This window comes from Mobula birostris, chromosome 32 (assembly GCF_030028105.1).
Source record: "Mobula birostris isolate sMobBir1 chromosome 32, sMobBir1.hap1, whole genome shotgun sequence".
NCBI lineage: Eukaryota > Metazoa > Chordata > Chondrichthyes > Myliobatiformes > Myliobatidae > Mobula > Mobula birostris.
In genome coordinates this window covers 29,550,899-29,570,218 of record NC_092401.1, presented here as the reverse complement: position 1 = coordinate 29,570,218, position 19,320 = coordinate 29,550,899, and the positions used below count along the sequence as shown (strand labels likewise).

The following is a 19,320-nucleotide window of genomic DNA, read 5'->3' as shown; positions in this document are numbered from 1 at the left end:
TCTTGTTCCCACACTAGCAGTCCCAGAAGTGGATCAGTTTTACACCTGAGACCCACAATTTTACAAAACACTAATTTTTTTGTTAAATGTAGGAAATTTTTACTTTCAAAATCTGGAAATAGGACACAAAAGATGTTTATGGGATTTTGTCACTTTAGATGGCAGTTTTTATTGTGAAAAACACCACAGGAAGCTTTACAGAGACACAAGGGAAATAAAAACATCACTCAACTTGGCACATGCTATAGAGGCTGCAGATTCTTGGCACATGGATGAATGAAAAATGGACAGCTTTATGGGAGAAGATTAGACTGATCTTTCAGTGGGTTGGAGTGTTTGGACTTAGTCATGTGCCAAAGGGCTTGTATTGTGCTGTACCATTCTATAATATGTGTTCTAGTATTAAGAATTTAATTAGGTGCTTCAGCAGTAATTAAAACCCACCCTTCAAGGCTAACTACTTAAGAATGCTAAAACAAATAGTTATGTTTTAAAAACAGGAACGTTATAGTGAAATAAGAGGGTGGGTTATTTTCAGCCAGAATTATAATAGCACTTGGTTTGAGGATTAAGATTTGTCCTGATAATTGATGAAAATCCCCCTGGACAGACTACAGATTCTGCTCTGGTGGATGAACAGAAATTGCTGACATAAGCTATTAATTGCTAGCAATAAAGCCAGTTTGACAAATGGTTAAAGTCAAGGGATGCACAAAACCTAGCGGTGTTAACAATTAGACAATGTAAAGGCTCCAAAGCGCAGGAAATTACAGATCCGGGTGTTTCACTATACCCCTCTGGCGATGAACAGCTGTGAACATACTGCTGTTATGCTAGTAAGGTGCAAGCATCCAGTTCACACCCAGCATCTGTGTAACCAAGGACTCTCAGACTTACAGGCTGTTCCCTGGGACACAGACACATACATCAAGTGCTACTGCAAGATCATCATTTTTGTGAAAGATGCTCTTTGGTCTGATCGAAACTTGCTGAGCTTCCACCACAGCAAGATGTCCACCAGGAAATGCTGCCTTCTGGCACATTCCAAGCTGCAGGAGTATGTACTGAGGGATGTAAAGAAGCTCAGTATAGATCATGCTAAGGCTCTGTGGGTAGGACCACAGTCTAGGGGTCGAGTGTGGTGGGGAAGCCCCTCAAACATCAGATGTGTGCATCACTTTAAGAGACCACATGAGCAACAAAGGTGCTATACACAGAAAAAAAAGTTGTGCAAACATCATGAATATATTGACAACATGACACTCCAAATGTAAAGAGCTTTGCACTGTTTATTCCTTTATTTATAATTATTATAATATACAAGTTTATTTTAGGAATGAAAAACAAAGTTATTGTAGCAGAAAAAGGATCTAGCCCGAGAATAGTTATCCGGAATTTGATTGTAAGCAAGGTGGGAGAGCACAAACCTGATGGATGAAGACTAACCAATCAGGAGGGACGGACTATGGGGGTATAAATACCACTGGACAAGACATGGTCAGGCATCATCCCTGATGAAGATGGCAGTTTGTCATCAAAACATCAGTTATAATCGATATCTGTATCCGGCTGGAAGCCAGAGAGGAGTTTATTCATTACAGTAGCGGCTTCCAAGATGGATTAATTTGCCGACCATTTCCATCATTTGCGGCAGGAATCAGCAAATCAGGAGCTGTTCTTTGACAACCACAGAACAAATGTCAAGACCATTTGGAGTGTCCCCGAAACCTCATCAGATGGGTTCATTTAATAAAGAAATAAACTTCAACCTTTGCACGTCCTGCCAGCACATCCTGTTACCACGCGAAGCTGCAGTCTCTCTACCTTTGGCATTTCCTCCACAAGCCTCTCCAAATTTCTTTTCCCTTTAGATATGGCAAAGTTACTTCCCATGGTAGGGGAGTCCAGGACATCAGGGTACAACTTCAGGATTGAAGGACGTCCATTTAGAACAGAGATGCGGAGAAATTACTTTAGTGAGAAGGTGGTAAATCTGTGAAATTTGTTGCCACGAGCGGCTGTGGAGGCCAAGGCATTGGGTGCATTTGAGGCAGAGATAGATAGGTTCTTGATTAGCCAGGGCATCAAAGGGTATGGGGAGAACGTAGGGGAGTGGGCTGACTGGAAGAATTGGATCAGCCATGATTAAACGGCACAGCAGATTCAATGGGCCAAATAGCCTACTTCTACTCCTATATTTTATGGTCTTTAAGACGTTCCTTAAAACTATTTTCTAAAGCTTTGGTCTTGCCTTCATAGATCATGTTAAAAAATAAAGAGATGGATGTTATGTTGCCATTTTACAAAATACTGATTAGAGTGCACTTGGAATATTTGGAGCGGTTCTAAAGAATATGAAACTAATGTATGCAAATAGATTAGTGTAGATGGGGGAAGAGGTTTAGATTGAACATGGTGGGCCGAATGGCCCATTTCTGTGCTGTATAACTTTAACCCCAGTTTAAGGTAACTTCCTATTACAGATATTAACTAATGTGGATTGTTATTTTAATCTAGCATTATTTTTAAATGTAACATAAATCAATTATATGTGACGGACTTTTAACATCATAAACCAGCGAGTTGTTTGTTATGTCTCTCTGATCACTGGGAGAAACGGAGACACCTCTTTCTCCTTTATTAGGGAGAGAAGAGAACCTGTGGTATGTCGAATACAGGGTGAAACGCCAAGTTTTTGGGATAACTACAAGTACATGTCTTTGCAGTTGCTTTGCTCACGCTTGAGTGGTCAGTAGCGGGTGCACTTTTTTTTGTCGGTGGGGGAGGGGGGATTGTTGCTTGCTGCTGCTTATGCGCGGGAGGGGGGAGCTGGGGGGGGGTACTTTGGGGTTCTAACATTTGACTGTCATTTATTCTTTGGGGCACTCCTCTGTTTTCCTGGATGGTTGTGAAGAAAAAGCATTTCAGGATGTGTATTGTATACATTTCTCTGACATTAAATTGTACCTTTGAAACCTTTGTAGATATCAAGCAGATCTCATATCTACAATGCCAATGTAAAGGAAAACAAATTGAAAGTACTCACCATGTCTTTCAGCTGTTCCTTTGCTTCCAAATCCTCTTGTCCTTTCAGCCAGCTGATATAAGACTCTTCTTCTTTCTCCTTTGAAGGTGCAACACACGAATTACCATTATTAATGGTGGTTTAAACATAGACTCAGTACAGTTGTATCCACTGCCCTGCCGTGGGCAGAACTGAATATATGCACAAGAAAATAAAAAGGGAATCGAGATGCTGGTTACTCAGGGCATCTGAAGCAACACCTCCTGCCCTGGTGGGACCTAAACCAAAACAATACTCGTTTGCTCCCTTACTCTCCAAGCCTGGCTTTCCTTTTCAGTTGCGATAAGTGTAGCCACACTTCACAAATTTTAAATTGCATGCCCCTTAACTTTAGCTGAGAACACAGTCAGTGTTATAAAATAACCTACAATAATATTACATAGAACATACTGTAGAACAGCGGTCTCCAACAATATGATTTGGCAATATAAGTCAGCTGCACCTTTCCTCATTCCCTGTTAACGCACTGTTGAACTTGAACGCATGCGAGGTCATTACCCACGCGTCATCCGTGTCAGCGCGAGAAGAAGATCAACTCCTCGATCTTGCAAATGACAGCGGGCTGAAAAGTATGTTTGACATGACATCTCAGCCAGCATTCCAGATCAAAGTCAAGGCTAAATATCCTGAGACAGCCACGAAAGCACTGAAAACGTTGCTTCCATTTCCAACATATCTCTGTGAAGCGGAGTTTTCTGTAATGAATGCAATGAAAACTAAATTGCGGAAAAGACTGGACATAAGGAACTCCCTTCGAGTATCGCTGTCTTCCATCACCCATCGATGGGACCGTCTTTTTGCACGAAAACAAGCCCAGGGCTCCCACTGATTCAGCGATATTGGTGTGTTGCAATGATTTTATATGTTCATATGAGGAAAATATGCGCTGTGTGTTTAACATCCAAACGTTACTTAAAATGTTATGATGCTATTGACTTAAAGTGACTTATAACCGACTTATCACTATATTCATGTGAGGAAAATATGTGCTGTGTGTTTAATATTAAATTTGTTAGATAAACCCTTTTAGAAACGAAATTGAGTGTATTAGCCACTTATAAGTGACTTATAGTTGACATATCACCTATATTCCAGTCGTGATTAACACCAGCTCCACCGCGCCCCCCCCCCCCACCCCCGGGTTGCCAACTGGCCCATATTTGCCAGGACATCCTGTATATTGGGCTAAATTGGTTTATCCCATATGCGACCGCCCTTGTCCCATATTTCCCCTGCTAAGGTAGAGCATCCCTATGAAACCTTTCGTGCCGAAATGGCGTAAAGCGAAGAAGCAATTACCATTAATTTATATAGAAACATTTTTTGAGCATTCCCAGACCCAAAAAATAACCTATCAAATCATACCAAATAACACATAAAACCGAAAATAACACTAACATATAGTAAAAGCAGGAATGATATGATAAATACACAAGCCTATATAAAGTAGAAATAATGTATGTGCAGTGTAGTTTCACTGAACAGAATCGCCAAAACCAATTTGTAGAAAAAAATCGGCACGTACATGCATGCGCACACAGGTGCCCGTGCAAGGCTTCATGGTCATGGTAGTCTTTCTCAGGGTAAACAGTGAGAAAGTTGGAAACCCTACCCCACCCCCCACCGGTTGGCCGGTCCGCAAGAATATTGTCAATATTAAACCGGTCCGCGGTGCAAAAAAGGTTGGGGACTCCTACTGTAGGACAGTACAGGTCCTTCAGCCCACAATGTTGTACTAACTTTACAACTTCCTTGAAGATCAGTCTAACATAGACATAGACCTCTGACATAGGCAACAACAGGAATTCTGCAGATGCTGGAAATTCAAGCAACACACATCAACACACATCACAAGCAACACACGCTTCCCTTCCTCCACTATCAACTCTGCTCTTAAACGCATCTCCCCCATTTCACGTACATCTGCTCTCACTCCATCCTCCCACCACCCCACTAGGAATAGAGTTCCCCTGGTCCTCACCTACCACCTCACCAGCCTCCGGGTCCAACATATTATTCTCCGTAACTTCCGCCACCTCCAACGGGATCCCACCACTAAGCACATCTTTCCCTCCCCCCCTCTCTCTGCATTCCGCAGGGATCGCTCCCTACACAACTCCTTTGTCCATTCGTCCCCCCCATCCCTCCCCACTGATCTCCCTCCTGGCACTTATCCGTGTAAGCGGAACAAGTACTACACATGCCCTTACACTTCCTCCCTTACCACCATTCAGGGCCCCAAACAGTCCTTCCAGGTGAGGCAACACTTCACCTGTGAGTCGACTGGTGTGATAAACTGCGTCCGGTGCTCCCAATGTGGCCTTTTATATATTGTCGAGACCCGACGCAGACTGGGAGACCGCTTTGCTGAACATCTACGCTCTGTCCGCCAGAGAAAGCAGGATCTCCCAGTGGCCACACATTTTAATTCCACATCCCATTCCCATTCTGACATGTCTATCCACGGCCTCCTCTACTGTAAAGATGAAGCCACACTCAGGTTGGAGGAACAACACCTTATATTCCGTCTGGGTAGCCTCCAACCTGATGGCATGAACATCGACTTCTCTAACTTCCGCTAAGGCCCCACCTCCCCCTCGTACCCCATCTGTTACTCATTTTTATGCACACATTCTTTCTCTCACTCTCCTTTTTCTCCCTCTGTCCCTCTGAATATACCTCTTGCCTATCCTCTGGGTCCCCCCCCCTTGTCTTTCTTCCCGGACCTCCTGTCCCATGATCCTCTCTAATCCCCTTTTGCCTATCACCTGTCCAGCTCTTGGCTCTATCCCTCCTCCTCCTGTCTTCTCCTATCATTTTGGATCTCCCCCTCCCCCTCCAACTTTCAAATCCCTTACTCACTCTTCCTTCAGTTAGTCTTGACGAAGGGCCTCGGCCTGAAACGTCGACTGCATCTCTTCCTACAGGTGCTGCTTGGCCTGCTGCGTTCACCAGCAACTTTGATGTGTGTTGCTTGAATTTCCAGCATCTGCAGAATTCCTGTTGTTAACACACATCAAAGTTGCTGGTGAACGCAGCAGGCCAGGCAGCATCTCTAGGAAGAGGTACAGTCGACGGTTCAGGCCAAGCCCCTTTGTCAGGACTGGGTCTCGGATCTGAAGAAGGGTCTCGGCCTGAAACATCGACTGTACCTCTTCCTAGAGATGCTGCCTGGCCTGCTGTGTTCACCAGCAACTTTGATGTGTGTTCCTCTGACATAGCCCTCCATTTTTTTATTATCCATGTGCCTAATCAAGAAGCTTCTTAAATGTCCTTAATGTATATGCCCACCACCACCCCTGGCAGGTGTTCCAAACACCCACTACCTTCTGTGTAAAAATGAACTAACTCTGACATCTTGTACCCGACCCGCCGGCCCCCTAGGCCTGAATTGACGTAGTAGTAGTAGTAGACATCTTGCAATTTCCTCCAATCACCTTGAAGTCATGCCCCCTTGTATTAGCAATATGAGGGGACATAAATTTATATTGACAGTTACAATTTAATTTTGTGAAGGAAAAGAATGCTCATTTCCTCATTTTATTATTTTCCCAGGTTCCAAAGTCAATAGTTCATATGGAACCCAACATTACAAATTCCAAATGAATCTAATACCGAAGGCAAAGCTGATTTCTGTAGGTTGATAAAACTGTTACATGCAATAAATCGTTTTACCCTATAATAAGGGCAGTGGCTGGCACCAAACCAAGAATAATCATCATCCCATGCAAGAATGCTGAATTAAAACTAAACATAAAAGCAAGTGTTGTCAACTACCTTCTCCTCTTCAGACTTCACCCGCAGTTTCAAAAAACCAGAGCCACCGTCCTCACTCCCACTGTCCTCGTCACTGTCTTCAACAAACTTACGGAAGCTACAGAAAACATACACAATAACAGCTAAGAAAGAGCAATAAACATAGCATTGTTTGATCTGGGGGCAAAGAATAGCAGAATGGATTATTTCAGAGCGACATATACAACATGCTGGAGAAACTCAGCAGGTTAGGCAGCATCTATGGAAGGGAATAAACAGTCAACATTTTGGGCCGAGACCCTTCATCAGGACTGGAAAGGAAGAGAGAAGAAGCTAGAATAAAATATACAATATATTACCGGTTATCTCAATTTTCACTCCATCCCCATTCTGAAACCTACACAAGCTCACTGTCTCCTAACCAAGGAAGGATCTTAACCAGGTGGAACAGCTATGACTTCCGAACAGCCAGCAAAATGGGCTAAACTGTCTCTGTCAAAGGCACTTCATACTTTAACATCAAACTCTTGGCATTTAGCATTCATATAAGAGGGCACAAGGTGGGAAACCCAGAGATGTCTGAGTGATAAGAAATGTTGTAAAGGACACTGCCCAGCTTCAGATATGCCAAACTTCTGTAGTTGATCATGACACGATCATCCCCCTCTGAACTTGATCATTGCAACCAAGATTCAGAACAGCTAAAGCGAACAAAATAGTCAGGCACCTTCGCTCTGTTTGCCACAAAAGGCAGGATCTCTTGGTGAATACTCACTTCAATTCCACTCCCAATTCCCATTCTGACATGTCTGTCCATGTTCACCTCTACTGCCACAATGAAGCCAAACTCAGGTTGGAAGAGCCATACCTCATATGCTAAATGTATCGCCTCCAACCTGATACCATGAACATCAATTTCTCCAACTATACCTCTCCCCCTTCTCTTCTTTTTCATTCTCCCTTCTGGCTTTCCTCTCACCCCTTCTCTTCTCCTCCCCTGCCCATCTCCTCCCTTTTCTTCCATAGTCCGGTCATCACCTTTTCCATCTTCTTCAACCCTTTCTCTCTTCCACTTATTGCTTCATACTTCATCCACTTCCCCCTCAGCTGGTCTCATCTATCACTCACCAGCTTCTACTCCTCCCCCACCTTCTTGTTCTAGCTTCTTCCCCCTTCTTTTCCAATCCTGATGAAAGGTCCCAGCCAAAAATGTTGACCACTTATTCTGCTCCATAGACAATGACTGACTTTAAGTTCCTTCACCATTTTGCAGTCTTTCTTTGTTTAAAAACACTCACTTAACGGCTGTCAATACATTTGCATAGCTTGTAGCATTTCATGCTGCACATATCTGCGCCTAATGCTTTCTTAGAAAATGCAAGAGATGATTATTGGCAACATAGTTAGGAAAGAAACAGTGCAGTCCGACATTTAGCTGACATAGGACACCTCAGGGTGTTGCTCCAGCCAGTCACACACACACGGTAGAATCACCAGCACGAGCGATGTTCCTTTAGAACAGAATTGAGGAGGAATTTCTTTAACCAGAGGGTGATGAATCTATGGAATTCATTGTCAGACAGCTGTGGAGGCCAAGTCATTGGGTATACTTAAAGCAGGGGTTGTAAGATTCTTAATTCGAAAGGATGTCAAAAGTGACACAGAGATGACAGAAGAATGGGGTTGAAGGGGAGGATAAATTAGCCATCATCAAATGGTGATGCAGTTCTGATGGGCCAAATGATCTAATTCTGCACATATGTCTTTTGGAAAACCCTGGAGGGCACCCATGGCTACTTACTCTGACCCAGAGCTCAGTTTAGTACCTGGCAATTTTGACACAAAAAAAGACTTCATCCCCATTAATCAAAAGAAGGTGGTAAGGTGGACAATGTGAGAAATTATGAGGGAGTGAAATCTTAGATCATAAGATCATAAGACACAAGAGCAGAATTAGGCCATCTGGCCCATCAAGCCTGCTCCGCCATTCAATCACAACTGATCCTTTTTCCTTCTCCTCCTCAACCCCAGTTCCCGGCCTTCACCCCATAACCTTTGATGCCACGTCCAATCAAGAACCTATCAATCTCTGCCTTAAATACACTCAGCAACCTGGCCTCCACAGCTGTATGTGGCAACAAATTCCACAAATTCACCACCCTTTGGTTAAAGAAATTTCTCCACATCTGTTTCGAAAGGGCGCCCCTCTATCCTAAGGCTGTGTCCTCTTATCCTAGACTCTCCCACCATGGAAAACACCCTTTCCACATCTACTCTGTCTAGGCCTTCCAACATTCAAAAGGTTTCAATGAGATCCCTCCTCATCCTTCTGAATTCCAGCGAATACAGACCCAGAGCCATCAAACGTTCCTCATATGGTAACCCTTTCAATCCTGGAATCATCCTTGTGAACCTCCTCTGGACCCTCTCCAATGCCAGCACATCTTTCCTAAGACGAGGGGCCCAAAACAGTTCACGGTACGCAAGGTGAGGCCTCATCAGTGCCTTATAAAGCCTCAGCATCACATTCTTGCTCTTGTATTCTAGACCTCTTGAGCTGAATGCTAACATGGTATTTGCCTTCCTCACCACCGACTCAACCTGAAAGTTAACCTTCAGGGTGTTTTGCACAAGGACTCCCAAGTCCCTTTGCATCTCAGATTTTTGGATTTTCTCCCCGTTTAGAAAACAATCTGCACATTTATTTCTACTACCAAAGTGCACGACCATGCGTTTTCCAACATTATATTTCATTTGCCACTTTCTTGCCCATTCTCGTAGTCTGTCTAAGTCCTTCGGCATCCTACCCATTTCCTCAACACTACCTGCCCCTCCACCAATCTTCGTATCATCTGCAAACCTGGCAACGAAGCCATCTATTTCATCATCTGTATCATTGATATACAGCATAAAACGGAGTGATCCAAACTCTGACCCCTACAGAACACTACTAGTCACTGGCAGCCAAACAGAAAAGGATCCTTTTATTCCCACTCACTGCCTCCTACCAATCAGCCAATGTTCTAACCATGTTAGTAACTTTCTTGTAATACCATAGGCTCTTAACTTGGTAAGCAGCATCAAGTGTGGCACCTTGTCAAAGGCTTTCTGGAAGTCCATACATAAAACATCCACTGCATCTACTTGTAATCTCCTCAAAGAATTCCAAAAGGTTCATCAGGCAGGATTTTCCCCGAAGGAAACCATGCTGACTTTGCACTATCTTGTCCTGTGTCACCTCATCCTTAACAATTGACTCTAACATCTTCCCAACCACTGAGGTCAGGCTGACTGGTCTATAATTTCCTCTCTGCTGCCTTCCTCCCTTCTTAAAGAGTGGAGTGAAATCTTCATTGGTTAATGGCCTGTTTCCGGTTCTGTTTCTCTATAATGAGAAACAGAAGTTAGCCAGGGTCAGCCAATGTTGATTCCTAAAGATGATTTGACCAATCTTATGGAATATATTTCCTGAAAACCAAGAAAATGAAATGAATTCAATGAAGTAGAATTGGTTTGTTGGATGTAATGAAGTGAAAAAAAAAGGATTAGCTTGAATTGAAATCGTAAATTAGGTCAACTGACAATCAAAATTTGAGTATATTTCAGCAGTGTTTATCCCAAGCACAAATCTCTCACATACTTACTTTTCTTTCAGTTGTTTCTGTTCTTCTATATAACTGGGAGATGTTGCTCTCTGAAATGAAGATCCCAACAACATGTTAACATCACAAATGCAAAGTAACAAACCTGCTTCCAAACAAACACCTCTTGAAGAATGGTCCTTAGTAACTATCTGAGCTCCCTATAACACTAAAGCTTATTGAAATGTTCAGTGAAAGTGTTCCTGTTTTTGAAGTTGGGTCTAGTGCTACTATGTCTTTCTGATGGTCTCAACTGCACAGAAAACGTTAGAGTGTGTTAAGCTGCAACGCTCTAGGTATAGGTGGAGGAACAGCTTGTAATGTAGAGTCACAAGGGAAAATGAAGTTCATTCAAGTATATCCCACTAAACATCTTATTACTTTAAGGATGCTATGTTATTGCAAACTACTGTTGAGCCTCTACCTTTGGAAATGGGGAGGATAACTAAAGAAAAAAAGTGGGAGAAAAGAGTAAAGCTAACTTTTTCTTCTCCTTTCAACTCTAATGCAAAGGGATCTAGGGTTCTTCATGCATTAAATTGAAGGCTTGGGCAAGATAGAGAAAACAGCTAGAAATGTTAATGGAGTTTTGGTCTTTATTGAAAAAGTATGGAGTATACAAATAGGAAAAATTGCAATGCAATGTTACAGACTACCTGAACTTTGGCACGTAGCTTTGGTCCCACTATTTACAGAAGGATAGATTCAGATTCAGTCTAGCATTGTGCCATAGTGCAATGAAATTCCTTGTTCATGTGAAGCGAGTAGTGGAGATGTGTAGAGATATACTGGATGATTCCCTGCATGAAGGGGTTGATGGATGAAGAGAGGTTGAAAGGTAATATTTTTGAAACACACAGGATTCTGAGGGAAGATTGTGATTGCTGGGTGTATGTTTCCCCTAATGAACGAAGACATGATAAAAGTGCTCAAAATCATTATGGGTACAAGTAAGGTGGATGCCAGCTGCTACTTCAAAATTAATCTATCAACGAGGTCACGGGGCCATTGGTGGAGACTGGTTAAAAGGAGATTTCAGTCTAGCATCAGGAAGCTTTTCTTTACAGAGCGAGTTGTGGACACATGGAACAAACTACCTAGTTGTGTAGTTGAGAGATGTACCTTAGAGACTTTCAAATCTAAATCCGATAGTTATTTCAACAGGCCATGAATAGGAATTTGGCAAGCTTTGTTGGGCCAAATACTTGTCAAAAACTTTCTAATGTTCTAATGGAGGTGTCTATAACTAGGGCGCACGCTTTCAGAATACAGGGTTGCTCATTTAAGATAAGGGGGGAATTTCATTCCTCAGAGGTTTGTAATTCTTTAGTATTCACTACCTTAGACACCTGTAAAGGTGGAGTCTCTGAGCATATTAAGGCAAAGACTGACAGTTCCTTTAACTTCAAGACAGTCAAGAGATTTGGGAAGAATCAGAAAGTGGTATTCATGTCAGGTTTTTGCTGAAAGGCAAAGTAGACTTGAGGGGTCAACTGGGCTACTCCTGTTGTTTATAGAGCATAGAACATTACAACATGGTACAGGCCGTTCAGCTCACCTTAAGACATGTGAGCAGAATTAGGCCATTCATCCCATCGAGTCTGCTCTACCATTCCATCATGGCTGATCCCAAATCCCATTCAACCCCATACACCTGTCTTTTCGCCATATCCTTTGGTGTCCTGACCGATCAGGAGACGATCAACTTGCGCCTTAAATATACCAATGGACTTGGCCTCCACTGCAGTCTGTGGCAGAGCTTCCACAGATTCACTAATCTCTGGTGGAAAAAAAATTCTCCTTACCTCTCTTCCAAAAGGTCGCCCTCAATTTTGAGTCGGTGCCCTGTAATTCTGGATACCCCCTCCATAGGAAACATCATCTCCATATCCACCTTATCTAGTCCTTTCATCATTCGGTAGGTAGATCCCCACACGTTCTTCTAAATTCCAGTGAGTACAGGCCCAAAGCTGCCAAATGCTACTCACATGTTAACCTCTTCATTCCCAGAATTATCTTCGTGAACCTCCTCTAGGCTCTCTCCAATGACAACACATCCTTTCTGAGACATGGAGCCCAAAACTGTTGACAATACTCCAATTGCAACCTGACTAGTGTCTTATAAAGCCTCAGCATTATCCCCTTCCTTTTATATTTTATTCCCCTTGAAATAAATGCCAACATTGTATTTGCTTTCTTACCATATTTCAACCTGTAAATTAATCTGCTGGGAATCCTGCACAAGGACTCCCAAGTCCCTCTGCACCTCTGATGTTTGAATCTTCTCCTTATTCAGATAATAGTCTGCACTATTATTCTATTTACCAAAATGCATTATCACATATTTCCCAATACTATATTCCATCTGCCACTTCTTTTCCCACTCTTCCGCTTTGTCACTAGTCCTGCTGCAATCGCATTGCTTCCTACCCTCCACCTGTCTTCATATCATCCACAAGCTTTGCCACAAAGTCATTAATTAAATCATTGACAAACAATGTGAAAAGTAGTGGTCTCAATACTGACCCCTGAGGCACATCACTAGCCACTGGCAGTCAAACAGAAAAGGCCCCCTTTATTCCCACTCACTGCCTCTTGCCTGTCAGCTGTTCCTCTATCCATGCCAGCACCCTTCCTGTAATACCATAGGATTTTATCTTGTTAAGCAGCCTTATGTGTGCCACCTTATCAAATGCCTTCTGAAAATGGCATCCACTGTCTCTCTTTTGTCCATCCTGCTTGTTACTTCCTCGATTTGTCAGGCAAGATTCCTCCTTACAGAAACCATTCTGATTTTGACTTATTTTATCATTAGTCTCCAAGTACCCCAAAACCTCAGCCTTAATGATAGACTCAAATGCTTTCCCAACCACTGAAGTTAAGCTAACTGGCCTATAATTTCCTTTCTTTTGCCTTTTCCCCTTCTTAAAGAGTGGAATGACATTTGCAATCTTCCAGTCCTCCAGGACCATCCCAAAACCAAGTGGTCCTTGAAAGATCATGACCAAGGCATCTGTTATCTCTTCAGCAAACTCTCTCAGTCCATCTAGCCCAGGTGACCTGTCTACCTTAAGACGCTTCAGTTTGCCTAGCAGTTTTTCCTTTGTAATAGCAATGGCACTCACTCCTATTCCCTGACACTCACAGACCTCTGCACACTGCAAGTACCTATGACAAGGAAGACAGGTGCAAAGTACCCATTAAGTTCATCTGTCATTTCTTTGTCCCCTATTACTACCTCACCAGCATCATTTTCCAGTGGTCCAATATCAACTCTCGCTTCCCTTTTACTCTTTATATAACTGAGAAAAACCTTTAGTATCTTGCTTTATATCATTGGCTAGTTTTCCCTTATATTTCATCTTTTCTCTTCTTATAGCTTTTTTTAGTTGCCTTTTGTTGGATTTTAAAAGCTTCCTAATCATCCAACTTCCCACTCACTTTTGCTACTTTATTTGCCCTTTCCTTGGCTTTTATGCAATCCTTAACTTCCCTTGTCAGCCACAGTTGCCTACCCCAGCCATTTGAGAACTTCTTCCTCTGTGAAGCATATCTATCCTACACCTTGTGAACTATTCCCGGAAACTTCAGCCAAATCTGCTCTGCCATCATCCCTGACAGTACCTCCTCAATCCACCTAGGCAGGCTCCTCTCTCATGCCTCTGTAATTCTTGTTATTCCATTGCAATACTGATACATGTGACTTATGCTTTCTCCTCTCAAATTGCAGTATGAATCAACCATATTATGACCACTACCTCCTAAGGGTTCTTTTACATTCCGCTCCCTAATAACATCTGAGTTATCAAACAACACCCAATCTAAGATAGCCTTTCCCAGAATAGGAAATTCTGTACAACAGTACAAGCTGTTCCAAAAAGTCATCTCATAAGCATTCAACAAATTCCCTCTCTTGCAATCTGCCTGCAACCTGATTTTCCCAATCCCCTTGCATATTGAAGTCCTCCATGACAATTACATTATTACCCTTATTACATGCCTTTTCCAGCTCCCTGTGTAATCTAAACCCTGCATTTTGGCTACTATTTGGAGGCCTATATGCAATTCCCATAGTGGTTTATTTACCCTTGAAGTTTCTGAACTCTACCCAATATTCACGTTCTCTGACCCCACATCACCCCTTTCTAAAGATGTAATTCCAACTTTTACCAATAAGGACACAGCACCGCCTATGCCTTCCTGCCTGCCCTTTCTATACAAAGTATATCCTTTGATGTTAAGCTCCCAACTATGGCATTCCTTCAGCCACGACTCAGTGATGCCCACAGCATCATACCAACCAATCTCTAATTGTGCTATGAATTTGTCCACCTTATTCCAAATGCCACATGCATTTAAATACTGCACCTTCAGTCCTGCATTCTTCGCCCTTTTGAATTTCGCCTCTGTGGTATGATTTAATTCTTTGCTCTTTCTGCATTTGTACCCTATCATTGGCTTGTCCTTCCTTACATCCATGTTACATCCATCATGTACTTGCAAACCTGCTGGGTCACCTTCAACTCTATCATACTGGTTCCCATCCTCCTGCTTATTTAGTTTAAACCACTCCCAACAGCTCTAGTAAACCTGCCCCAATGATATTGGTCCTCCTTAGATTCAAGTGCAACCCATCCTTTTTGTACAGGCCCCAAAAGAGATCCTAATTATCTAGAAATCTGAAATCCCTACCCCCGTTCCAATTCATCTGCCACCTCATCCTATTCCTATCCTGTCGTGTGGCACAGGAGCAATCCTGAGATTACTACCCTTGAGGTCCTGCTTCTCAGCTTCCTTCCTAACTCCCTGTACACTTTCTTTTTTCAGGACCTCCTCCCTTTTTCTATTTATGTTGTTGGTACCAATATGTACCACGACTTCTGCTCACCTTCCCTTTTCAGGATATTGAGGACGCATTCAGAGATATCGCAGACCCTGGCACCTGGAAGACAAGCTACCATCCGTGTTTCCTTTTCACGTCCACAGAATTGCCTACCTATCCCTCTGACTACAGAGTCCCCTATTACTGCTGCCATCCTTTTCAGCTCCCTACCCTCCTGAGCCACGGGGCCAGGCTCAGTGCCAAAGGAATGAAGTTGTGCAGACCCTTTAACCTACTCTAAGATCATCCTAACCCTTCCCTGCTATATAGCCCTCCATTTTTCTGTATTCCATGTGCCATAAGGTCTCTTATGTCCAGCTTTGTAAGCCTGATGGTGGGAAATGGAGTAAGCAGCCAGCCTACACAAGCCCAGGATAACAGCTGTTCCGGAAAAATCCCTGCTGCTTCATAATAACTCAGCTAACTACCACTGGAAACATCCAGCCTCAGATCAGAATTCCAGAACGGATGGATTTCTGGTTGATCTCTCCTTTATCCCAATTCCAAGGTATAGGAAAAGCAAAAAGGTACTAACAAGTCACAGAACTAACAGGAGGCACACTTCTAACTTCATGCCCCAATAACTGGCAAAAGACAGACTCAGAAAGTTACATATAGTCCTCCTACCTCTATGTTAGTTCTTGTTTCGTCCCCATCACTGTCTTCATCCTCATATTTCCTTTGTAATGAAGGAAACAACATTTGAAAAATGTAAAACTGCCATCACATTGCTCTGATTAGCTAAATCTTAATACGTGACACCTAAAAATTAACAAGCTTCACTCAATATGAATTAGTTTTTCAGTAGCAGAGTCAACTTTAACGCCACTGTCAGGAAGGAACTTCATCCCAAGGTACGGACAATGAACAAACAAACCGACAGAGGCCTGGCTAGATCATGCAAAATGGACAAAAAAACTCTTTACCAATGTTAAACAAATAAAGTGATTGTGCTCGTAACAAAATCCTGGAATCTGTGGCTTGGAATATGGTCAAGTTTATAAGACCTTTAGTTTTAGAGAATAATGATGTATGCAGTGTTGTATCTATATTCACTGATATATTAAAATTACTTACCCTTCCTTTTCAAGAATGACCTTCCTTTCATAATCCTTCAGATACATTGGTTTTTGCTTTTTCTTTTTGTTTGTAGTTTTGCCCTTGTTACCTTCTTTGCCATTGTCTGTTAAAAGACAACTTGGGATATTATCAATATAAACAAGAGATTCTATAATCCTTTCATAATCCTTTAGATACTTTGGTTTTCACTTTTTCTTTTTGTTTGTAGCTTTGTCCTTGCAGAAACAGGAAAGGGGGCAATAACTCTACTGGGTGTGTTTTTTTATATAGATCCAACCCCCACATAGTAACAGAGACATCGAGGAGCAGATAGGGAGGCAGATTCTGGAATGGTGATGGATGATTTAACTGTCCTCATATTGACCGGCATCTCCTTACAGCAAGGGGTTTGGATGGGGTGGAGTTTGTTACGTGTGTTCTGGGTTTCCTGACGCAATATGTAGGTAAGCCAACTCGAGAAGAGGCTGTACTTGAACTGAAATTGGGAAATGAACCTTGTCAGGAGTCAGATCTCTTGGTGGGAGAGCGTTTTGGAGGTAGTGATCACAACTCTATCTCCTTTACCATAGTGCTAGAGAGGGATAGGAGCAGTCAATTTGGGAAAACATTAAAGTGGGATGGGGGAAAAATGATGCTGTTAGGCAGAAACCTGGGAGCATAAATTAAGAGCAGATGTATTTAAATTGGGAGCAGAAGTTCTTAGGGAAATACACGGCAGAAATGTGGCAAATGTTCAGGGAGCATTTGCATGGCGATCTGCAAAGGTATGTTCCATTAAGGCAGGGAAAGGATGGTAGGATAAAAGAACCCTGGTGTACAAAGCATGTAGAACATCTAGTTAAGAAGAAAAGCTTATGAAAGGTTCAAGAAACTAAGTACTGTTAAAGCTTTAGAAAATTACAAGGTTGCCAGGAAGGAGCTTAAGAATGAAATTAGGAGAGCTAGAAGGGGCCATGAGAAGGCCTTGGTGAACAGGATTAAGGAAAACGCCAAAGTAAAGTGCGTGAAGAACAAGAGGACAAGCCATGCAAGAATAAGACCAATCAGGTGAGCTAGAGGAAACATGTGCATAGAGTCACAGAAGGATGCAGTGGATGTAGCGTACAGTGGTATGTGAAAGCTTGGGCACCCCTGGTCAAAATTTCTGTTACTGTGAATAGCGGGTAAAAGATGACCTGATTTTCAAAAGGCATAAAGTTAAAGATGACATATCTCTTTAATATTTTAAGCAAGATTACTTTTTTATTTCCATCTTTTACAGTTTCAAAATAACAAAAAAGGAAAAGGGCCCCAAGCAAAGTTTGGGCACCCTGCATGGTCAGTACTTAGTAACACTCCCTTTGCCAAGTATCACAGCTTGTAAACGCTTTCTGTAGCCAGTCTTTCAATTCTTGTTTGGGGGATTTTCACCCATTCTTCCTTGCAAAAGGCTTCTAGTTCTGTGGGATTCTTGGGCTGTCTTTGCATGCACTGCTCTTTTGAGGTCTATCCACAGATTTTTGATGATGTTTAAGTTGGGGGACTGTGAGGGCCATAGTAAAACCTTCAGCTTGTGCCTCTTGAGGTAGTTCATTGTGAATTTTGAGGTGTGTTTTAGGATCATTATCCTGTTGTAGAAGCCATCCTCTTTTCATCTTCGGCTTTTTTACAGACGGTGTGATGTTTGCTTCCAGAATTTGCTGGTATTTAATTGAATTCATCCTTCCCTCTACCAGTGAAATGTTCCCCGTGCCACTGGCTGCAACACAAGCCCAAAGCATGATCGATCCACCCCCGTGCTTAACAGTTGGAGAGGGGTTCTTTTCATGAAATTCTGCACCCTTTTTTCTCCAAACATACCTCTGCACATTGCGGCCAAAAAGTTCTATTTTAACTTCATCAGTCCACAGGACTTGTTTCCAAAATGCATCAGGCTTGTTTAGGTGATCCTTTGCAAACTGCTGACGCTGAATTTTGTGGTGAAGACGCAGGAAAGGTTTTCTTCTGATGACTCTTCCACGAAGGTCATATTTGTGCAGGTGTCCCTGCACAGTAGAACAGTGCACCACCACTCCAGAGTCTGCTAAATCTTCCTGAAGGTCTTTTGCAGTCAAACAGGGGTTTTGACTTGCATTTCTACTTATCCTACGAGCAGTTCTTTCAGAAAGTTTTCTTGGTCTTCCAGACCTCAGCTTGACCTCCACCATTCCTGTTAACTGCCATTTCTTAATTACATTATGAACTGAGGCAATGGCTACTTGAAAGCACTTTGCTATCTTCTTATAGCCTTCCCCTGCTTTGTGGGCATCATTTATTTTAATTTTCAGAGTACTAGGCAGCTGCTTAGAGGACCCCATGGCTGCTGATTGTTGGGACAAGGTTTGAGGAGTCAGGGTATTTATAAAGCTTGGAAATTTGCTTCACCTGGCCTTTCCTAACAATGATTGTGAACAAACCATAGCCCTGACAAGCTAATTAAAGTCTGAGACCTTGGTAAAAGTTATCTGAGAGCTCAAATCTCTTGCGGTGCCTAAACTTTTACATGGTGCTCCTTTCCTTTTTTCACTCTAAAATTGTACAAAACAAAAATAATACACTAATCTTGTTTAAAATGTTGAAAGGAATGTTTCATCTTTAACTTTATGACTCTTGGAGATCAGTTCATCTTCTACTCACTTAACTATTCACAGCAACAGAAATTTTGACCGGGGTGCCCAAACTTTTGCATGCCACTGTATATGGATTTCAGTAAGGCATTTGATAAGGTTCCCCATGCAAAGCTCATTCAGAAAGTAAGGAGACATGGGACCCAAGGAAGCCTTGCATTGTGGATCCAGAATTGGCTTGCCACAGAAGGCAAAGGGTGGTTGTAGATGGCTCCTATTCTGCACGGGGGT

The 19,320-nt window shown here is 42.5% G+C and overlaps 1 protein-coding gene across 2 annotated transcripts in view; it reads right to left on the bottom strand.

Moving 5' to 3' along the window:
* Positions 1-19,320, bottom strand: part of kri1 (KRI1 homolog) — a 65,966-nt gene that overhangs the window by 32,064 nt on the left and 14,582 nt on the right. For both annotated transcript variants that reach the window (XM_072248113.1, XM_072248114.1), the window contains exons 4-8: positions 16,442-16,547; positions 15,992-16,043; positions 10,486-10,535; positions 6,863-6,959; positions 3,047-3,124 (exon numbers count right to left, since the gene is read on the bottom strand). In XM_072248113.1, the coding sequence (XP_072104214.1) occupies positions 3,047-3,124; positions 6,863-6,959; positions 10,486-10,535; positions 15,992-16,043; positions 16,442-16,547 (383 nt within the window). The remainder of the gene's footprint in view (positions 1-3,046; positions 3,125-6,862; positions 6,960-10,485; positions 10,536-15,991; positions 16,044-16,441; positions 16,548-19,320) is intronic.